Source organism: Hemiscyllium ocellatum, chromosome 18 (genome assembly GCF_020745735.1).
Source record: "Hemiscyllium ocellatum isolate sHemOce1 chromosome 18, sHemOce1.pat.X.cur, whole genome shotgun sequence".
Lineage (NCBI taxonomy): Eukaryota > Metazoa > Chordata > Chondrichthyes > Orectolobiformes > Hemiscylliidae > Hemiscyllium > Hemiscyllium ocellatum.
Window position 1 is genome coordinate 53,458,260 of NC_083418.1, and position 21,909 is coordinate 53,480,168.

The following is a 21,909-nucleotide window of genomic DNA, read 5'->3' on the forward strand; positions in this document are numbered from 1 at the left end:
CAAACAGCCAAGTTTCTGGTATCAAGACAGGCTCTAATGTAATGAGGGGTCCATCAGGTTCCAAGCAATCGATTGTGATAGGCAACTGTCTAGTCAGAGACACAGGGGTCCCAAGGAAATAGTGAGGAAAAAGATCAACCTGAGACTGGTAAAGTTGGGAAAAGGAGCAGTTAAACAGTTCGGGCAAGCGGGGACAAAGCAGAGAACAAAGTAGGACTGATAAATTAAACTGCATTGATTCAATGCAAGAGGCCTAACAGGGAAGGCAGATGAACTCAGGGCATGGTTAGGAACATGCGACTGGGATATCATAGCAATTACAGAAACATGGCTCAGGGGTGGACAGGACTGGCAGCTTAATGTTCCAGGATACAACTGCTATAGAAAGGGAGACGAGAGGAGGGGGAATGGAGTTTTTGATAAGGGATAGCATTACAGCTGTACTTGGGGAAGATATTTCTGGGAATACATCCAGGGAAGTTATTTGAGTAGAACTGAGAAATAGGAAAAGGATGATCACCTTATTGGAATTGTATTATAGACCCCCTAATAGTTAGTGGGAAATTGAGAAACAAATTTATAAGAAGATCTCAGCTATCTGTAAGAATAATAGGGTGGTTATAGTAGGAGGACTTTGACTTTCCAAAAGTAGACTGGGACTGCCTTAGTGTTAAGAGTTTAAAGGAGAAGCATTTGTTAAGTGTGTGCAAGAAAATGTTCTGATTTAGTATGTGGATGTACCTACTAGAGAAGGTGCAAATCCTGACCTACGCTTAGGAAATATGATAGGGCAGGTGACTGAGGTTTGAGTGAGGGAGCACTTTGGGGCGAGTGACCATAATTCTATTAATTTTAAAATAGTGATGGGAAAGGATAGACTGGATCTAAAAGTTGAAGTTCTAATTTAGAGGAAGGCCAATTTTGACAGCTTTAGGCAAGAACTGTCGAAAGCTGATTGGGCACAGATGTTCGCAGGTAAAGGGATAGCTGGAAAATGGGAAGCCTATGAAAATGAGATAACAAGAGTCCAGAGACAGTATATTCCTATTAGGTTGAAAGGAAAGGCTGGTAGGTGTAGGGAATGCAGGATGACTAAAGCAATTAAGGGTTTGGTTAACAAAAGAAAGGAAGCATATATCCGATATATACAGGATAGATTGAGCGAATCCTTAGAAGAATATAAAGGCAGTAGGTGTATTCTTAAGTGGGAAATCAAAAGGGCAGAAAGGGGACATGAGGTAGCTTTGGCAAATAGAATTAGGGAGAATCCAAAGGGATTCTAAAAATACATTAAGGACAAAAGGGTAACTAGGGAGAGAATAGGGCCCCTCAAAGATCGGTAAGGCAGCCTATGCAGGGAGCCGCAGGAGATAGGGGAGGTACTAAACAAGTATTTTGCATCAGTATTTACTGTGGAGAAGGACATGGAAGATATAGAATCTGGGGAAATAGATGACGACATCTTGAAAAATGTCCATAGAACATAGAAAAGTAGAGCTCAGGACGATGTTGTGCTGAGATTTAATCCTAATGTAAAATATAGTAACTTAGCCTACTCACCCCTCACTCACTGCTATCCATGTGCATGTCCAGCAGTTGCTTAAATGTCCCTAATGACTCTGCTTCCACCACCATAGCTGGCAATGCATTCCATGCATTCACAACTCTCTGCATCAAGAGCCTACCTCTGATGAGTCCTTTACACCTTCCTCCTAATATCTTCAAACTATGACTTCTCATACCAGTCAATCCTGCCCTGGGGAAAAGTCTCTGGCTATTGACTCTATCCATTCCACTCATTATTTTGTACACCTCGATCAGCTCCCCTCTCTTCCTCCTTCTCTCCAGAGAGAAAAGTCGGAGCTTATTCAACCTTTCTTCATAAGGGAAGCCCTCCAGTCCAGGCAGCATCCTGGTAAACCTTCTTTGCACCCTCTCCAAAGTCTCTGTATCTTTCCTATAGTAGGGCAACCAGAACTGGATACAATATTCCAAGTGACTTGTACAGCTGCAGCAAAACCTCGCAGCTCTTAAACTCTACCTCCCCCCGTTAATGAAAGCCAAAACGCCATATGCTTTCTTAACAACCCTATCCACTTGGGTGGCAACTTTGAGGGATCTATGTACTTGAACACCAAGATCCCTCTGTTCCTCATCACTGCCAAGAATCCTGTCCTTAATCCTATCTTCAGCATTTGAGTTTGACCTTCCAAAATGCATCACTGCACATTTATCCAGGTTGAACTCTATCTGCCATTTTTCAGCCCTGCTCTGCATCCTGTTTATGTCCTGCTGCAGCCTGCAGTAGCCCTCTATACTATCGACGACACCGCCAACCTTTGTGTCATCTGCAAATTTACTAACCCACCCCTCAACCTCCTCATCCAAGTCAATTACAAAAACTACAAAGAGCAGAGGCCCAAGAACAGAGTCCTGCGGGACCCTACTCAACACTCAACAACCCCTCCAGGCAGAATACTTTCCATCTACAACCACTCTCTGCCTTCTGTCAGCCAGCCATATTACAGGGGAAGTGGTGCTGGATGTCTTGAAGCGCATAAAAGTGGATAAATCCCCAGGTCCTGATCAGGTGTACCCTAGAACTCTGTGGGAGGCTAGGGAAGTGATTGCTGGGCCCCTTGCTGGAATACTTGTTTCATCAATACTCATGGGTGAGGTGCCGGAGACTGGAGGTTGGCTCATGTGGTGCCACTATTTAAGGAAGTGGTAAGGAAAATCTAGGAAACTATAGACTGGTGAGCCTGACATTGGGGGTAGGCATGGTGTTGGAGGGAATCCTGATGGACAGGATTTACATGCATTTGGAAAAGCCAAGGACTGATTAATCAACATGGCTTTGTGAGTGGGAAATCATGTCTCACTACTTGATTGAGTTTTATGAAGAAGTAAGAAAGAGGATTGATGAGGGCAGAATAGTGGATCTGATCTATGTGGACTTCAGTAAGGTGTTCAACAAGGTTCCTCATGGTAGACTGGTTAACAAAGTTAGCTCTCATGGAATACAGGGACAACTAGCCATTTGGATACAGAACTGGCTCAAAGGTAGAAGACAGAGGGTGGTGGTGGAGGGTTGTTTTTCAGACTGGAGGCCTGTGACCAGTGGAGTGCCACAAGGATCGGTGCTGGGTCCACTACTTTTTGTCATTTATATAAATAATTTGGATGTGTACATAGGAGATATAGTTAGTAAGTTGGAGATGTAGTGGACAGCAAAGAAGGTTACCTCATAGTACAATGTGATCAGATGGGCCAAAGGGCTGAAGATTGGCAGGTGGAGTTTACACATTGGTTAGGCCAGTTTTGGAATATTGTGTGCAATTTTGGTCTCCCACCTATCGGAAGGTTGTTGTGAAGCTTGAAAGAGTTCAGAAAAGATTTGCAACGATGTTGCCAGGGTTAGACGGTTTGAGCTTTAGGGAGAAGCTGAGTGGGCAGGGGCTGTTTTCCCTGGAGCGTCAGAGGCTGAGGGGTGACCTTATAAAGGTTTATAAAATCATGAGGGGCATGGATAGGGTGAATTTACAAGGTCTTTTCCCTGAGGTGGGGGAATCCAGAACTAGAGGGTGTAGGTTTAAGGTGAGAGAGGAAAGATTTAAAAAGGACAATGGGCAACATTTTCACACAGAGGGTGGGGCACGTATGGAATGAGCTGCCAGAGGAAGTGGCAGAGGCTGGTACAATTGCAACATTTAAAAGGCATCTGGATGGGTATATGAATAGGAAGGGTTTGGAGGGATATGGACCAAGTGCTGGCAAATAGGACTAGATTGGATTGGGCTATCTGGTCAGCTTGATGAGTTGGTTCGAATGGTCTGTTTCCATGTTGTACATCTCTATGACTATGACTTACTTAAGCGTAGCGCATGGTTTTCAACCCATGATCCTCCCTCTCAAACTGAATGCTAAACTTTACCACATTGCACTCATTGTTTCCCAGGGGATTTTTTATACTGACATCATTTATTAAACCTGCCTTATTACACATCACTGTATCCAAAATAGCCTGACCCCTCATTGGACCCAACACATATTGTTCTAGGAAACTGTTCCAAATACATATAATAAGTGGTTAGGATTATTGAGATACTACATGGTTGTATTGTATAGCTGATGATAGCACAGTCATTAATAAGAGCATGATTACAGCCTTCACCTACTGTTAACAGTAACGCATTAAATGCCATGTCCCCAGCAGCCGGATCAATTTCTTTGCATGCACTTACTCTATCCATGGAGTCATAAAATCGTAGAGTCACAGAGATGTACAGCACAGAAACAGACCCTTTGGTCTAACTCGTCCATGCTGACCAGATATCCCAACCCAATCTAGTCCCACCTGCCAGCACCCACCCGGTATATCCTCCAAACCCTTCCTATTCATATACCCATCCAGATGCCTTTAAAATGTTGCAATTGCACTCGCCTCCACCACTTCCTCTGGCAGCTCATTCCATACATATACCACCCTCTATGTGAAATGTTGCCCCATAGGTCTCTTTTATATCTTTCCTCTCTCACCCTAAACCTATGCCCTCTAGTTCTGGACGCCCTGACCCCAGACTTTGTCTATTTACTCTATCCATGCCCCTCATGATTTTATAATCCTCCATAAGGACATCCCTCAGTCTCCGACGCTCCAGGGAAAAAAGCCCTAGCCTATTCAACTTCTTCCTATAGCTCAAATCCTCCAACCCTGGCAACATCCTTGTAAATCTTTTTTTGAACCACTTCAAGTTTCACAGCACCTTTCTGATAGGAAGGAAACCAGAATTGCATGCAGTATTCCAAAAGTGGTCTAACCAATGTCCTGTACAGCCCCAACATGACCTCCCAACTCCTGTACTCAATACTCTGACCAATAAAGGAAAACGTGCCAAATGCCTTCTTCACTATCCTATTACCTGCGTCTCCACTTTCAAGGAGATCTGTACCTGCACATCAAGGTCTCTTTATTCAGCAACACTCCCTAGGACCTTACCATTAGGTGTATAAGTCCTAAAATTTGCTTTCTCAAAATGCAGCACCTCACATTTATCTAAATTAAACTCCATCTGCCACTTCTCAGCCCATTGGCACATCTGATCAAGATACCATTATAATCTGAGGTAACCTCCTTCGCTGTCCACTACACCTCCAAATTTGATGTCATTAGATTAGATTACTTACAGTGTGGAAACAGGCCCTTCGGCCCAATAAGTCCACACCGACCCGCTGAAGCGCAACTACCAAGACCCATTCCCCTACATTTACCCCTTCACCTAACACTACGGGCAATTTGGCATGGCCAGTTCACCTGCACGTTTTTGGACTGTGGGAGGAAACCGGAGCACCCGGAGGAAACCCACGCAGACACGAGGAGAATGTGCAAACTCCACACAGTCAGTCGCCTGAGGCGGAAATTGAACCCGGGTCTCTGGTGCTGTGAGGCAGCAGTGCTAACCACTGTGCCACACTGCAAACTTACAAACTATACCTCTTATGCTCACCTCCAAATCATTTATATAAATGATGAAAAATAGTGGACCTAGCAACGAGCCTTGTGGCAGTCCACTGGTCACAGGCCTCTAGTCTGAAAAACAACCCTCCATCACCACCCTCTGTCTTCTACCTTTTGAGCCACCCATCCTGATCTAAGGAAAATCAAAGAGGTTAAGTAAATAACAACTCCACAGGGTAAAGAGGGTCTAAGACATTGCCTCATTTTTAAATTTCCACTCACTGTACCTTCCCAACTTTGAGGAGACAGTATCTCTGCTGGGACATTTGTTCAAGGATGATGTCCCATAATTGTGTCAAGATGACCACCAGTATGTATTCAATTATCTCTAGCAGGATTTGTCAATAAAACCTTGCTCACTGAAACTGTCCACTACTATTAATCAGTAACAGCACTGTGTACCATCTACATGATGCACTGCAGAAATTCACCAAGTCTCCTTCAACAGCATCTTCCAAACCCACAACCCCTACCATCTAGAAGCACAAGGGCAGCAGATTCCCTTCAAGCAACGCACCATCTTGACTTGGAAATGTGTCTCCTTTCCTTCACCGTTGCTGAGTCAATATCCTGGAAAACTCTCCCTTAATGGCATTGTGAGTCTACCTACAGCAGGTGGATTTCAGGGTTCAGCTCAGCACCACTTTCTCAAGGGCAACTAGGGATGGGCAATAATTGCTGGTCCAGCAATGCCCATGTCCCAGGACTGAATGATACACCTACCACCCCAAAAAAGACATGGTTTGTGAATTGGATGCTTTACAAAAAGACTCCTTTCTGAGACAGAGAACCTACTGCTCTTGGCTTGAAGCCTCTGAAGCACAATTCAATATTCCAATTTTGAGCACAAGACATTATCTGTAGTATTTGGCACCATGTAATCTCAAGTAATGACAAGAAATGCACCAGCATGGCTACTTCTAACAAGCTGCACAGATTACCCAGCTCTCACAAATATGATGACATTCCACTTGATCTACACTTGTTCTTGAATACAAAGTTGTAGACATTCTCAAATTTGGAGTTGATCAAAGAGTAATAAACCAGTGTGATCAGTTGCAATTGGCATTTTGTGAAGATGAGCAACTACAAAAGTTGCAAAGATCATTATTCAGGTATGGCCTGACAGTATTAAAGAGGTACCTGAGAAGATTCATTCACTTTGGCCGTACAGAAAACAATTTGGTATATCATCTTCATGGGTAAATAAGTGCTAATACCAAAAGCATTATGCCGAAGGATCATGCCCACATGACACCAGGGGCGCATGAGTATAATCTGGACAAGATGGCTGGTATGTGAATCTGTGCAGTTGCCAGGAGAGAATCAAGATACTCAATAACTTGTGAATTCATGTGAGGCGTTCAAAACATACCGACCCCAGCAGCAGAGGGAACCTCTCCACCCTCACGATGTTCCATCCATTCTTTGGATAACTGCAGGAACAGACCTATTCACAGTGCGCATGGAAGATTTCATACATTTGATGGATCATTTATCTAATATCGGACAACAACTTAGCAAAACAATGAGCATGATTTTGCTGACATGACGAATGCTATTTTTAGTTTAGTTGGTATGTTGGACAAAATAATTTCTGACAATATTGTGCTCAGCATTTCAATTGCTCTTTCAATTCTTTCAAGACTGCAATCTTTTGTTTAAAGTTGAGAAGCATGTGTCTTTCCTCAAATGCCAACAAACTGGTTCAACCTATTTTCTTAGGAATAAAATAAACTTTTTAAAACTTCTGTAAATTCCTTTATTCGCCTATTTCAGAGTAAGAATTTCAAACTTTCCCTTAAAAACATCTTATAACCTTTGTAAAAGGTCTCTGACACAAGATCAAAACAACACAGGCTTAATCATTACCAATTCACATAACTCCAAACCCAATCTACGCTGTTAAATATTAATGCAAACCTCTTCCAACATGAATTCAAATCTGAATTGGAATCCTTACACATTTATCAAAATAAATTTGGTTTTGTGATCTGGCTAGCAGTCCTAACTCAAACTTTGTAAGATAAAAAATTCACTTTGTTCGAACCACACCTCCTCATGAATGCAAGGCAGACCTTTGAAGTGTAAAAAACTTCATGCATGCAAAGTATCTGTGTCCAAACACAAATGCGGAGGTTGGCGTGTGGGGGTTTGGTGGAAAGTGCTTGCTTTATAAAATAAAATTATATTACTATACTTGTTTTCTTTCTTTGAGGTTCTGAAATGCCTGCAACAAAGGCAAGTTGCCTAAAACTACAGTCTAACCCTGATGTTACATTACTGCATTGACTACTGTTTGATGTTGTAAAACCTGTTGGGACATCTGAGGTTGTGCGTTGTGCTGAAAGCATGCAAGTTTTTTAAAAAAGTATCATTGAACTACTATTTGAAGTCTTTTGTTATTCACATGGGATGTGGGTGTTGCTGACTGGCCAGTTTTTATTGCCCATCCCTAGTTGCCCTTGAGAAGGTGATGGTGAGCTGCCTTCTTGAACCGCTGCAATCCACTTGATGTAGGTTGACCCATAATGCCATTAGAGACGGAATTCCAGGATTTTGATTCAACGACAATGAGGGAACAGTGATCTATTTCCAAGTCAGAACGGTGAGTGGCTTGGAGGGGAATTTGCAGATGTTGGTGGTCTCACATATCTGTTGCCCTTGCCTTTCTAGATGGAAGTGATTGTGTGTTTGGAAGTTGCTGTCTTTGGTGAATTTCCACAGCGCATCTTGTAAATAGTATATACTGCTGGTCATAGTTGGTTTTGCACATTTGACAATTTGCATAATAAGTTCTCTGTAAATGAACAAACTGTAAATGAATGAAATAAAAGTAAAATACTGTATATGTTGGAAATCTGAAATATTAACAGCTGAATTTCAGAACTGGAAATGTTAGAGATGAAACAGGTTTTCAGTAATTACAGAGACAGGAGTAAGAGAGGAGGGGTAGATCTGTAGTTGGGTGGAAGACAGGAGGAACTAAAACAAAACGACTTACACTTATTTAGACCTTTCACAACCTCTAAACACCCCAAGGAATTAACAGCCAACTTGCACATAGTTAGTCCCAACAAGTAGCAATGAAATAATGACAAGGCAGTTCATCATCATGTCAAGAACATTTAGGTATTTTAACAAATGCTGATCTTTCCAGCAATGACTACACGCTGTAGAAGGATTGTTATTATTACAGCAAGACCTGGATAATATCCAGCTTTGGGCTGATAAATGGCAAGTGACATTCAAACTCCACAAATGCTAGGCAATGACCAACTCCAAAAAGAGAGAATCTAACCATCACACCTTGGCATTCTGTGGCATTATCATTGCTGTCAATCTCTTGGAGGTTATCATTCACCAGAAACTGAGCTAAACTAGCCAAATGAAACTCATGGCGACAAGAGTAGGTCAGAGATTAGGCATTCTATAGTGAGGAACTCACCTCCTGATCCCCCAAAGTCTATCTGCCATCTACAAGACTCCAGTCAGGAGTGTGATGGAATACTTCTCACTTGCCTGGGTGAGTGCAGCCCCAACAACACTCAAGAAGCTCAATGACATCAGGATAAAGCAGCCCACCTGATTGGTGCCGCATCTGCAAACGTTCAGTCCCTCCACCACCCACATGCAGTGGCAGCAGCAGGGACGACTTACAAGATGCACTGCAGGATAACACAGAGTCATTATCACCTAGAGGAATACAGGTAGCAGATGCATACCTTCCTGAAGATATTGTGGGCCTACCGACAACAAATAGTTTGCAGTGCTTTCAAAGACAGCTCATCACCGCCTTCACAAGGACGATTAGGGATGGGCAATAAATGCTGGGCCAACCAGCGATGCCCATATCCCATGAATGAGTAAAGAAAAAAATTCATAAGATGTGAGAATTGAAGGAAAATTGAGACCCCCAAAAGATTGTAAGGCCAGAGGGGTTACATTGGGATATATGATAAATGCTTACCAAAGTTAGGGAAGAGATGAAGCCATGGAGAATTTGATCACAAAACCATGAATTGTACATTTAAAGTGTTGTTGGACCAAGAGCTGGTCTAGTCCAGGAAGAGGACGGGGGTGTTTGGGTTAACTTGAGTCTCTGCAGGAGAGGATGAATGAGCTATTGTTTATTGAATATGGGAGACTGAGCAGGACAGTACTGGAATAGTTTCTGCAACAGTTTCACAGGGTTATACACGTCTGTGTTTACCTCTCAAACAACATCACGAAAACAGGTTGTCTGCTCATTATCAAACTGTGTCACTGACTACATTTCAGAAATATTTCATTGTTTGTAGAGCACTTTGGTACTTCCTGAGGATGTGATAGGTGCTGTAGAAATGCACATTTCGCTCTTTTCTAAATATTTCTGTGTTTGTGTATACATTTTTAGGGACTAAGAGGCATAATGAAGTGTAGACTGTTCCCTCGATGCATTCGATGCCGGAATTTGTGTTGGCTCATCCTATTCCTGATGGTCATCTTAATCCTCTATAATGGAATGGACATTAGCAAAATCGAGACAGCAGTCAGCCTCAGGGTAAGACAAGAGAATACCAAGGTAATGCAGTGGAAGAGCTAGTGCGGCGCACTTCGGAAAGAACTAAAATAGGGAGGTGAGATCTGAAATTGACACAAGCATTGGTGAAAATGCACAATGGGTTTGTTGGTATGTGAAAAGTGCATTGTGCGTAACTAAATTGTGATGATGGGCTGAGAGAGAACAAGATTGCATTTATCAGTCACGGCTCCGTGGGTAGCACTCTTGCTGCTGGGTCAGAAAACTGTGTCTTCAAGTGCCACTGCAGAAACCCTGAACTGAAAATCGAGCTGCTATCTTTTGGATGAGCTGTTAAACTGACTCCCTGCCTGTGTCTGAAAGATTTTATGTCACCAGTTTAAAGAACAAGGGAGTTATCCCCTGATGTCCTGATCAACATTCAATGCTTAATCATTCACTCTCCAAATACAAATTGCTGGGTCATTTTAACATTGCTGTTTGTGGGAGCTTAGTGTGTACAAGTTGTCTAATATTACAGTCTAACCCTGATGCTACATTACAGCAGTGACTACTGTTATAAGTTGCAAAACCTGTTCAGACACTTGAGGTTGTGAATAGTGCTGAAAACATGCGAGTTTTTAAAAAAAAAAGTACCATTTAATCACTATTTGAAGTCTTTTGTCATTCACATGGGACATGGTTATCGCTGGCTCGGCCAGCTAACTGGGGTACATCTACTAAATGTTTTGATGGTTTAACAAAATTCTCTTTTTAAATGTCACTCTCAGTGACTTCAAATCAAATTACTCAGGCGATGGTAACAAAAACAGAAACTTCTGGAAAAGACTGAGTGGGTCTGACAGCATCTGACGGGAGAAAGAAGAATTAATGTTTCGGGTCCAGTGACCCTTCTTCATAATTGGACCAGAAACGTTAACTTTACTTTCTCCTCACAGATGCTGCCAGACCTGTTGAGTTTTCCCAGCAATTTCTGTTTTTGTTTCTGATTCCCAGCAGCCACATGTCTTTTTTTTTGTTTGATGGATTCCAGACCTTTGTCAAGAATGCTAACTTTAGGCAATAAACAAGTTGCCAGCTGCATTAAAGTGTTTCCAGGATAGTTTTTACAAACGTGTGCAGGAATATTTTTAAACACAGAGAAAAGAGACAGTCATATGCTATAACATAGAGTCATAGAGATGGACAACATGGAAACAGACTCTTCGGTCCAACCCGTCCATGCCGACCAGATATCCCAACCCAATCTAGTCCCACCTGCCAGCACCCGACTCATATCCCTCCAAACCCTTCCTATTCATATACCCATCCAATTGCCTCTTAAATGTTGCAATTGCACCAGCCTCCACCACATCCTCTGGCAGCTCATTCCATACATGTACCACCCTCTGCGTGAAAACATTGTCCCTTAGGTCTCTTTTATATCTTTTCCCTCATCCTAAACCTATGCCCTCTAGTTCTGGACTCCTGACCCCAAGGAAAAGACTTAGTTTATTTACCCTATCCATGCCCCTCATACTTTTGTAAACCTCTATAAGGTCACCCCTCAGCCTCCGACGCTCCAGGGAAAACAACCCCAGCCTGTTCAGCCTCTCCCTGTAGCTCAAATCCTCCAACCTTGGCAACATCCTTGTAAATCTTTTCTGAACCCTTTCAAGTTTCACAACATCTTTCTGATAGGAAGGAGCATAGAATTGCACGCAATATTCCAACGGTGGCTAAACCAATGTCCTGTACAGCCGCAACATGACCTCCCAACTCCTGTACTCAATACTCTGACCAATAAAGGAAAGCATACCAAACGCCTTTTTCACTATCCTATCTACCTGCAACTCGACTTTCAAGCAGCTATGAACCTGCACTCCAAGGTCTTTTTGTTCAGCAACACTCCCTAGGACCTTACCATTAAGAGAACAAGTCCTGCTAAGATTTGCTTTCCCAAAATGCAGCACCTTGCATTTATCTGAATTAAACTCCATCTGCCACTTCTCAGCCCATTGGCCCATCTGGTCCAGATCCTGTTGTAATCTGAGATAACACTTTTCGCTGCCCACTACACCTCCAATTTTGGTGTAATCTGCAAACTTACTAAATGTTCTTTTTATGCTTGCATCTAAATCATTTATGTAAATGACAAAAAATAGAGGGCACTGCACCGATCCTTGTGGCACTCCACTGGTCACAGGCCTCCAGTCTGAAAAACAACCCTCCACCACCACCCTCTGTATTCTACCTTTGAGCCAGTTCTGTACCCAAATGGCTAGTTCTCCCTATATTCCATGGGATCTAACCTTGCTAATCAGTCAAGTGTAGATGTACAAGGGGACCCACATGTCCTTCTCAAAAAGTAAAGGCAGGTTAACATACAGGTGTAGCAAGCTTTTCGTAAAGCTAATGAAATGCAAGCCTTTATTACAAGAGGATATGAATACAGGAGTAGTAAAGACAATGCTTCAATTCGTTAGGAGTTTGATTAGACCACACCTGTAGTACCGTGTGTACAACTTAAGTCACTTATCTCAGGAAAGACATTATTACCATAGAGGGAGTGCAATGACAGTTTACCAGACTGGTTTCTGGGACTGTCCTATGAAGAGAGATTAGGCAAATTGGACATGTACACTATAGGTTGTCTGATAATACTGGGCCATTGTCAATTCCATTAATTGCACCCAAAACTGAAACCGTATAACCATTGAATTTAGTGTGAATCCATTTTGTGTGCTAAGTTATGAGCCACTTCACCTTCACAACAGATTGTAATAGAAAAAAATATGAAAGCCACGGCAGCAGCACTGCTGAAATTTATTAACATGACATCAAGGTTGAGAGGTTTTAGTGATAAGGAGAACTGGGCTTTTTTCTTGAGAGTAGAGATGTTTCATAGGTTAAAAGGTAAAAGAATCAGTAAACATATTTTTTGTTTTGAACAGGGTTTTTAGCATGTAGAATTCTGCAAAATCATTGATAGAAGCCGAATCAATAAAGGAGAAGCATCTGAGACGAGGTTGCACCAGTGACCAAGGACAACATTTAATAATAATCCTAATAATGTTTGTGTCCATTCTCTGAATTCTTTTCACTATGATGTGATTTCTTGGGTCAAGCATCATTGCTAGTATGATATCGTCTGTGTGCTTCCGTCTTTGCTAGCCCATGTATTGTGACACCTCTGTAATCATTAAAAACACAGAAATAGAGAACACACACCGGATCATCAACGCCACACTTACAGGAATCCGATTCACTAGAGAGGAAGAAAAGGACAACCAGATCCCATTCCTAGACGTGATGGTACAGAGAACACCGAACGGGGAATTCAGCACAAAGTTATACAGGAAAGCCACACACACAGACCAAGTCCTGAACTATGAAAGCAACCACCGCAACACACACAAAAGAAGTTGCATCAAGACACTATTCAAAAGGGCCACAGCACACTGCACTACATCAGAACTGCAAAAAGAGGAATGTATAATGTACAATGTACTTGCCAAAAACAGATACCCGTGCAATTTCATTAATAGATGCCTAAGGGAAAGACAATGGAATGAGGACATGCTACAACCCAAAGGACTAGCCACACTACCATACATTAAGAGCATTTCCGAACTGACAGCCAGACTACTGCGACCACTAGGACTCATAACAGCACACAAACCAACAGCCACTCTCGGACAACAACTCACCAGAACGAAGGACCCGATACGCAGCATGAGCAAAACCAATGTAGAGTACAAAATCCCATACAAGGACTGCACAAAACACTACATAGGACAAACAGGAAGACAGCTAATGATCCACATCCATGAACACCAACTAGCCACGAAACGACATGACCAGCTATCCTTAGTAGCCATACACGCAGATGACAAGCAACATGAATTCGACTGGGACAACACTTCTATTATAGGACAAGCCAAACAGAGAACAGCCATGGAATTCCTAGAGGCATGACACTCATCCACAGATTCAATCAATAAGCACATCGACCTGGACCCAATATACCGGCTACTGCAACGGACAGCTGGAACTGACAACCAGAAGCAGCAGATTCAAACCACTACAAATGCCGGAGGAAAGATCACAAGCGCTTCACAGGAGGCTCCCAAGCACTGAAGATGCCACCTAGACAGGGGACGAAACGTCTGCAACACAAATTCCCAGCTCGGCGAACAGAACCACAACAACGAGCACCCGAGCTACAAATCTTTTCACAAACTCTGATCCTACACTCCTTAAATCTGCTTTTCTGCCCTTTCCTCATAGCCCTTGTTGCATCACTATAGTCTTACCAGACCACAGGGACTGCTCTCATTTGAGAGAAGCAACTGGTGGTGATTTAACCTGAGGGCCTCCAGATCTCAGGTGAGGGTCGTGGTTGAAAAGGAGAGTCCTTCATTGTAACTTCAAATCAGCAATAGGAATTGAACTCACACTGTTGGCATCATACTTCTCTGTAAACCAACAACCCAGCCAACTGAGCTAAGCCAATTCCTAACCCTTGATCCCCCGTTGAACAAAAATTTGAACATCTCAGTCTTAAGTCGGATTATGCCCCCACAACTCTCTGTAGTAAGGAGTTTCAAGGATTCACAACCTTCAAAGAAGAAATGTCTCCTCATCACATTCTTAAATTGGCGCCCCTTATTTCTGAGATTATGCTGTCTGATCCTAGACTTTCCAATGAGGCGAAACATCCTCTCAGTATTTACCCTGACAAGTCCCTTCAAAATCCTAAATGTTTTGGAGAGATCACCTCTCATTCTCCTAAGTTACAGTGAGTAGAGTCCCAGCCTGTGTAACTTTTGCTCATGAGACATCCCCTCCGCACCAGGGATCATTCTAGTGAGCATTCTGTGAGCTGCTTCCAATGAAATAATATATTTTCTTTGTTAAGGGAACAAAACTGCTCATTGTGCTTCAGATGGGGTCTCACCAGCACCTTGTAGAGTTGCAGTAAGAATTCTCTATTCTTGCACTCTAACACCCTTTAAAAATAAGGCCCAACATTCCATTAGCATTCCTAATTATCTGTTGCACCTATGTGCTAGCTTTCTGTGTTTCATACCTGAAATAACTCCAGTGTACCCGGTATCCCATCATCAAGTCAACCTTTATCTACACATAAACAAGCCTTGACTTTAGTACAGCCTTCTTCAGAATGGCAGTATCTCTGAAACTCCTCTTTTTATCTATCATCCAGGGCTCCCTAATTAGACCAGATTAAGATTAGATTAGATTCCCTACAGCATGGAAACAGGCCTTTCAGCCCAACAAGTTCACACCAACTCTCCGAAAAGTAATGCACCCAGACCCATTTCACTCTAACTAATGCAGCTAACATTATGTGCAATTTAGCAGGGCCAATTCACTGACCTGCACATCTTTGGATTGTGGGAGGAAACCAGGGCACCTGGAGGAAACCCACACAGACACGGGGAGAATGTGCAAACTCCACACAGACAGTCGCCCAAGGCTGGAATTGAACCTGGGACTCTGGTACTGTGAGGCAGCAGTGCTAACCACTGAGCCACTGTGCTGCTCCAAAATCCCCAATCAGGGATCTCATATTCTATGGAGTCCAGCTGGCTGACCTCATTACAATCACAATGAAGAAGGAACCCAAAGTCACTTTGAATTGCTGCTTTCTGAAGTTTTTTCTCCATTTAAATACTATTGTTCTTTTGCTCCTCTTTACTAATATGAGCAATTTTATATTTTCCCACATTATACTCCATTTGGCACCTTCTTAACCACCTACTAAACCTAAACATATCTCTCTGTAAACTGTCTGCATCCACCTCACAAACTGCCTTTCCACCTGTTTTTGTGTTGTCTGTATTCACTTCCTTCCACCAAATCATTAATATATACTGATTACAGTTATAGTCACAGCATTGATCCTCGCGGAACCCCACTGGTCTAAAATCCAAAGATTTTTTGGAAAATTACAACTGATGCATCCATTATCTTACTAGATACTTATTTTGGGTTCCTAGGATTCAGTTCATCAGGGTCAGTGGGCTTATTTGCTTTTAGCCCAATTAATTTGTTAGTATGAGTGAATATTTGCATGTCAGATCCTTAAAATTAATAGTAGTATGGGATCTTGTTCATAAGTATATGAGGCCATAAGTCAGGGACCTTTGGAATATCCAATGTTGTGGTGTCATATAACTGTCTTAAAGTTATACTACCTTTCTGGGTTCGACCCAATGATACAAAGTCCCCTGTTTCTCCTTTAAACAAAGGGAGTCCTTTTCCAATAAACATTTACAAGAATGAACAAAGGCATATTATCTGTACTCATTAAGATAAAGCTTTGGTGTATGCACAACACAATAGGATCTAATCTGTTTACTATTATTATAACTTGGCTGTGAGCCTTCACTCTGTACTATTTGACATTACAGATAGATGATTATCATTTGTCATCGATGTTGTCTGGCATTATAGCTTCAGAATTAGAGTTGTCCTTTGTAGTCAGTAGTTGATTATGTACAGCTTGGATATGGTGCAGAATTTAACATTTGCTTTTTACAATGTGACATGACCTGTGTAGGACACGATGATATAGAATGCTACAAACTCATGTATTCATACAGAGATTTCAAACACTGCCTTCAGTCCTCATACAAGTTGGGATAACTGCCTGCACAGACATTGATCGTGCTCTTGTGCTATTTTCACCATTCTTTCCAACAATACATCGTGCACATGTGCTTGGCTGGTGAGTGTGTGGGAGCAAGGCACTGTGTGGACCTGTCTCCCAAACATGAGAGATGATGGTCAGAGCGAACCACAGCCTGGAGGAGTAGCGTGTGGATATATCACGCTATCCAAAAATCTTGGCAACTCACCTTACACTTAATTATCATGGATTTTAACAAAAGAACAGTGCATTCTCTGAGACTGTTAGGCTGAGGTTAATGAGGAGAAGAGGTAATGAATTGGACACAACTTTCTGCATGTCTTGGAAGGGCACAGATTGTATATTGTTGTTGGACATAATTCATTGTGGAACACCAAGCATCCTGGATGTGGTAGTTAATGTGTCAGCAAATGTTGCACTACTGGTATCTTTGTTTTGTCACATAGAATAGTCAGTGAAATAGTCAGTCACCAGAACGGGAGTTTATGTTGGACATGGAAAATATTACTCATAATCCTGCACACACAGGTACTCTGTTGTTCTTAATCACACTAACTTTCATAAATTCTGAGATGCAGATGTAGTCTGTGTTCTATGCTTACTGATGTCGCATCCACATTATATGACTGTAACACGGCATATTGTTAATTGTAATGACTATACTTTACATGAATTCCATTGAACTGCACACTGGTTAAGATGAGGTTAAGAAGGAATTTTGTGTAGAACAAGAAGAGGATCTCTTGATTGTTGATGAGGTTGACATGTTTTTTAATGACTTGATCAGTTGATCAATGTCCTTATTGATGCCATGCCAATAGTTTAATTTACATGCCAATCTCTTGATTTTTTTTTCTGTGCCCATGTTTCCTCCATGTATATAGTCTGGAATGTCTTGAAGTAGAGCTTGTGAAATAATCACAAACTTGGCCTTTGAAAATCACATTCCTAGAGTCTTATTTATCTCTTCAGAGACAGAAAGTACATGCTTGCTCAGGGACCTGCTGAATGTGTTCAGGCCACCCGCCTGCTGGTTAACGGTAAGCATAGCTTACTGAATCTGCTCTGTTCAGCCGTGATCACAATAAATGATGTGAAGACCATCTTCTAGCTCAATTTTGATGCATCCACCTCTGTGTCTTTGTTCTTAGTGGGATTCGGAATCATGCGAGAAATCCAGCAAGGCTGTTCTCAATGTTGCGGTCAACTCAATGAATCTTTTAACTAAGGCCTGCATGTTGACATGAAATTCTTATTAGGTTGCAGTACGTTGTCTGGTAAGGAGGATTATTGCTTCTTAATGATCTTATTAATGAAGATCAGACCTCATTAAATGGGGTTTTCTATCATACCACCCACCAGAAGTGAACTGAGTGCTGACAGTTCCAAATAACATGCTGCTGCTTAGTTAGAATGTCATGTCTAGAACTTAGTTAAGAGAGTTGCAAACATCTACCGCCCTTTGTGGCTTCTTAATATCTCCCCTGAACAGTCTGGCCCTAATTCTCAGCCTATGGCTTAGTAAGGCATTAGATAAGGTCCGATGAGGCAGACTGGTCAAAAATATAAAAGGCCTTTGGGTGATGTGTCGAACTGGATCCAAAGTTGACTCAGTAACAGGAAACAAAGGATAATGCCCTTGTGAATGGAAAGCTGTTTCAATTGATGTTCCACAGGGTTCAGATTTGGGACCCCTGCTGTTTGTTTTGTAGATTCATGATTTCGACTTGAAAGTGGGACACACCCAATGGGAAATTTGTGGACTACACAAAAATTGGTTGTGTAGTGAGTAGAGAAGAGGGTAGTCATAAACTCCAAAATGATACATATGAATTGATGGAGTGGGCACAGAAGTGATAGGTGGTGTTCATCCTTTGGTCACTGTGAAATAATGCATTTCCGGAGGTCAAACAGTAAAAGAAAATATGCAACAAATGGGAATATACCGAGAGATGTAGATGAAGTGAGAGATTTTGGCATGCAAGTGTACAGGTCCCTAAAGGTAGCAGTATGTGTAGATATGGTTGTAAAAAAGGCATGTGGAATGGTCTCCTTCATTGGCAGAGGTATAGAATTCCAAAATGGAGACTATAATAATGAAACTGTATAGACACTGGTGAGGCCAAGTGAAGTATTATGTGCAGTTCAGGTCACCACATTACAAGGACGTACTTGCTCTGGAGAGAGAGTGCAGAGAAGATTTATTAGAATGTTGCCAGGGTTGAAGAATTGGAGTTCTGGGGAGATGAGGGCTGTTTTCCTTGGAACAGAGAAGGCAGAGGGTGAGGTAATTGAAGTATGCAAAATTGTGAGGGGGTATGGTAGAGTAGACAGGAGGAACTTGTTTCCCTTGGCAGAGAGTTCAAAGTCAGGGGTTGCAGATTTAAGTTAAGGGCAGGAGGATGAGAGGGGACATAAGGAAAAGTAGTTTTACAGAGGGTGCTGGGTGTCTGGAATTTGCTGCCTGAATTAGTGGTGGAGGCAGAGACCCTAAAACTTTTCAAAAAGTCCCTGGATCTGCACCTTCCAGAGAGAGAGAGAGAGAGCTGAACACCAAGGCTCTCCACAGTCAGATAATCTTAATGTCGGAATTGGGAAACCAAGTCCTGGCTTTCCAGTTTTTTTCTACCTTAGCCAGTAAGCTATTTTCCAAATTTCTTTGTCTATTTTTGAGTGCATGTGAGGAAATGTTTGTCAGGGGATTAGAGTTTTAGGTATTATTCTAGTGGATTAAATCTGTTTAACTATTATCTAATTACTCATAAGACATAATTTTTGTTTAGTGCAGAAACCTGGCCCATCTTTCTATCAACTTTGGTCTGAAAGTCAGGTAAATTGGGGTACCTTTCAAAAAAACCTTAACATTTGGTATGACTCTGGGGATAGCAGGGCTTTACTTATTTGCTTGTTTATTTATTAATTCATTTATTGGAGGTGAGCATCGCAGGCTGACCAGCATTTATTGCCCATCCCTGGTTGTCCTTGAGAAGGTGGTGATGAACTGCCTTCTTGAACTGCTGCAGTCCACCTGCTTTAGGTAGACACACAATGCCATTAGGGAGGAAATTCCAGGATTTTGACCGTTCAGTTTCAAGACAGTTGCTTCACACTTGCATCCTTCTCGCAATGTGTTAATGGTATCTTCTTTTGATTTGTCCTGACGTGCCTTAGAGAATTATGTTAATGGGTGTAGAAACAATGGTCAATTCTACATGAACTGTTCGAATGTTTCATTTTGGTTGTTTGGAGATTAATGAACTCAAACCTGTCAATCCTGAAGTTCACTTAAACTAATTTTGCCAAAACTGGAATATTTTGTAATGATCTTTATGGTCTTCATTGCAACTGCCAAAGATTTTATTCTTTTTAACTCGTCATTTGAAAATGCAAAAGACATTTTGTAGAATTTATAGCTTCCCTACAGTGTGGAAACAAGGCCTTTGGCCCAACAACTCCACACTGACTCTCCGAAGAGTAACCCACGCAGACCCATTCCCCTGTCATTTTACTCCTGACTAATGCTACACATCCCTGAACACTATAGGCAATTTTGCATGGCCAGTCCACCCTAACCTGCACATCTTTGGACTGTGAGAGGAAATCAGACTAACAGAAGGAAACCCATGCAGACACAGGGAAAATGTGCAAATTCTAACAGACAGTCACCCGTCATTCTTTTATCAACTACACATTGATCGATGAAATAGTGATTTATTTTTTCTTTAAATAACTGAAATTCTGACAGAATGTCAATGGAGTTGCAATCCATGCTTAGATTTTGCCTTCTATCTTTAATATGCAGCTTTATGCTGTTTAAAAATGCTCTGTTGTTGCAGTATAGTGCTTTTTTTACTTTTTGCTGTCCATTTCTCTCTTTTGGTCTCTTTGTTATTGGTGCTACTTTAAAAGTTACTAGTTTAAAAAATAGTTTGAGCAATGCCCATTGGTGGCAGGAAAGTCGTACGTGTCTTTTTTCACTGCTTTTATGCTGTTGCCACAAAATCAAAGTGATGCACAGGCACAAGTAATGCTGAAATAACACAGGAGTTTTCCTGTGTACTTCATCCTCGGATTGTTTTGCCAGATTGGGCTGTACCAGGCCTCTAGCAATCCATATATTTTGGCTTCCTGATTCTTTTAAGATTACTTACAGTGTGGAAACAGGAGCTTCGGCCCAACAAGTCCACACCGACCCACCGAAGCGCAACCCACCCATTCCCTTACATTTACCTCTTTACCTAACACTACAGGCAATTTAGCATGGCCAATTCACCTGGCCTGCACATCTTTGGACTGTTGGAGGAAACCCACGCAGACACGGGGAGAATGTGAAAACTCCACACAGTTGCCTGAGGCGGGAATTGAACCTGGGTCTCTGGCGCTGTGAGGCAGCAGTGCTAACCACTGTGCCATCATGGCGCCCGCAACTGTGCCACTGTGCCGCCTGCTCTTAACTCTTAAATAAAGAGTGTTATCTTAAAATGTTCTGCCTGTCTTGAGGTTGCAGTGTTTCCGTACAGAATGTAACACTTGGGTTTGATTGTTCTGAACTCAGTTCTGAACTCAGGTAGAAGGTGAGGGATGTTTATAAGTGAACTCTTCGGAACTGCCATTATACTGTCACCTTTACAGCAACGTGCAGCCACTGGGTTTTATTGTCCACTTACTGCCACTTATTGGGTTGAACAATACTGTCAGTATATTATAGTCTGAGTATTTCCCTAAATGTTAGCCCATATGACAGATACCAAGAAGACTGGGTTTTGTTGAGACAGATGTCTTAATGTCTATTAACCGCACAATCTATTTACTCTGTTGTGTGGTCTCAGATTTACAGTTAGAGTTCTATGATTACTTATGTTTGACTACATTACATGACTTTAAGAATATACATACTAACTGCAGTGGTTACACATTGCGAAGATTCCATTGCACTGCATATTATTGAAGGTGAAGTAAAGACCTTAATACTGGAACATCATATGTTGTGATGCTATCTGTCTGTAAGTACACCACTTTTCTGGTATCCATGTGATATTATAACATATTATATCAGTGTTTCTAGATGTAGGTTAGCTCTGTAATCTCCTCCAGTTCTCTGCACTCCTCCATTTATAGTCTCTTGTGCATCCCTAAATTTAAGCGAAGAAGGTTACCTCAGATTACAATGGGATCCTGATCAGATGGGCCAACGGCAGACAAGTGGCAGATGGA

General features: G+C 41.9%; 1 protein-coding gene across 6 annotated transcripts in view; it reads left to right on the top strand.

Annotated features, from left to right (window-relative positions):
- Positions 1–21,909, top strand: part of LOC132824468 (alpha-1,3-mannosyl-glycoprotein 4-beta-N-acetylglucosaminyltransferase C-like) — a 39,134-nt gene that overhangs the window by 9,859 nt on the left and 7,366 nt on the right. For 2 of the 6 annotated variants that reach the window (XM_060839013.1, XM_060839012.1), the window contains 2 exons: positions 7,978–8,126; positions 9,915–10,061. The exons of 1 other annotated variant lie outside the window; for it this stretch is intronic. In XM_060839013.1, coding sequence (XP_060694996.1) covers positions 9,930–10,061 — 132 coding nt within the window. In that variant the 5' untranslated portion in view covers positions 7,978–8,126; positions 9,915–9,929. Of the gene's footprint in view, positions 1–7,977; positions 8,127–9,914; positions 10,062–13,233; positions 13,317–21,909 lie in introns of those variants that run through there. 3 more of the 6 variants (XM_060839011.1, XM_060839014.1, XR_009645666.1) reach the window with 2 other exon arrangements.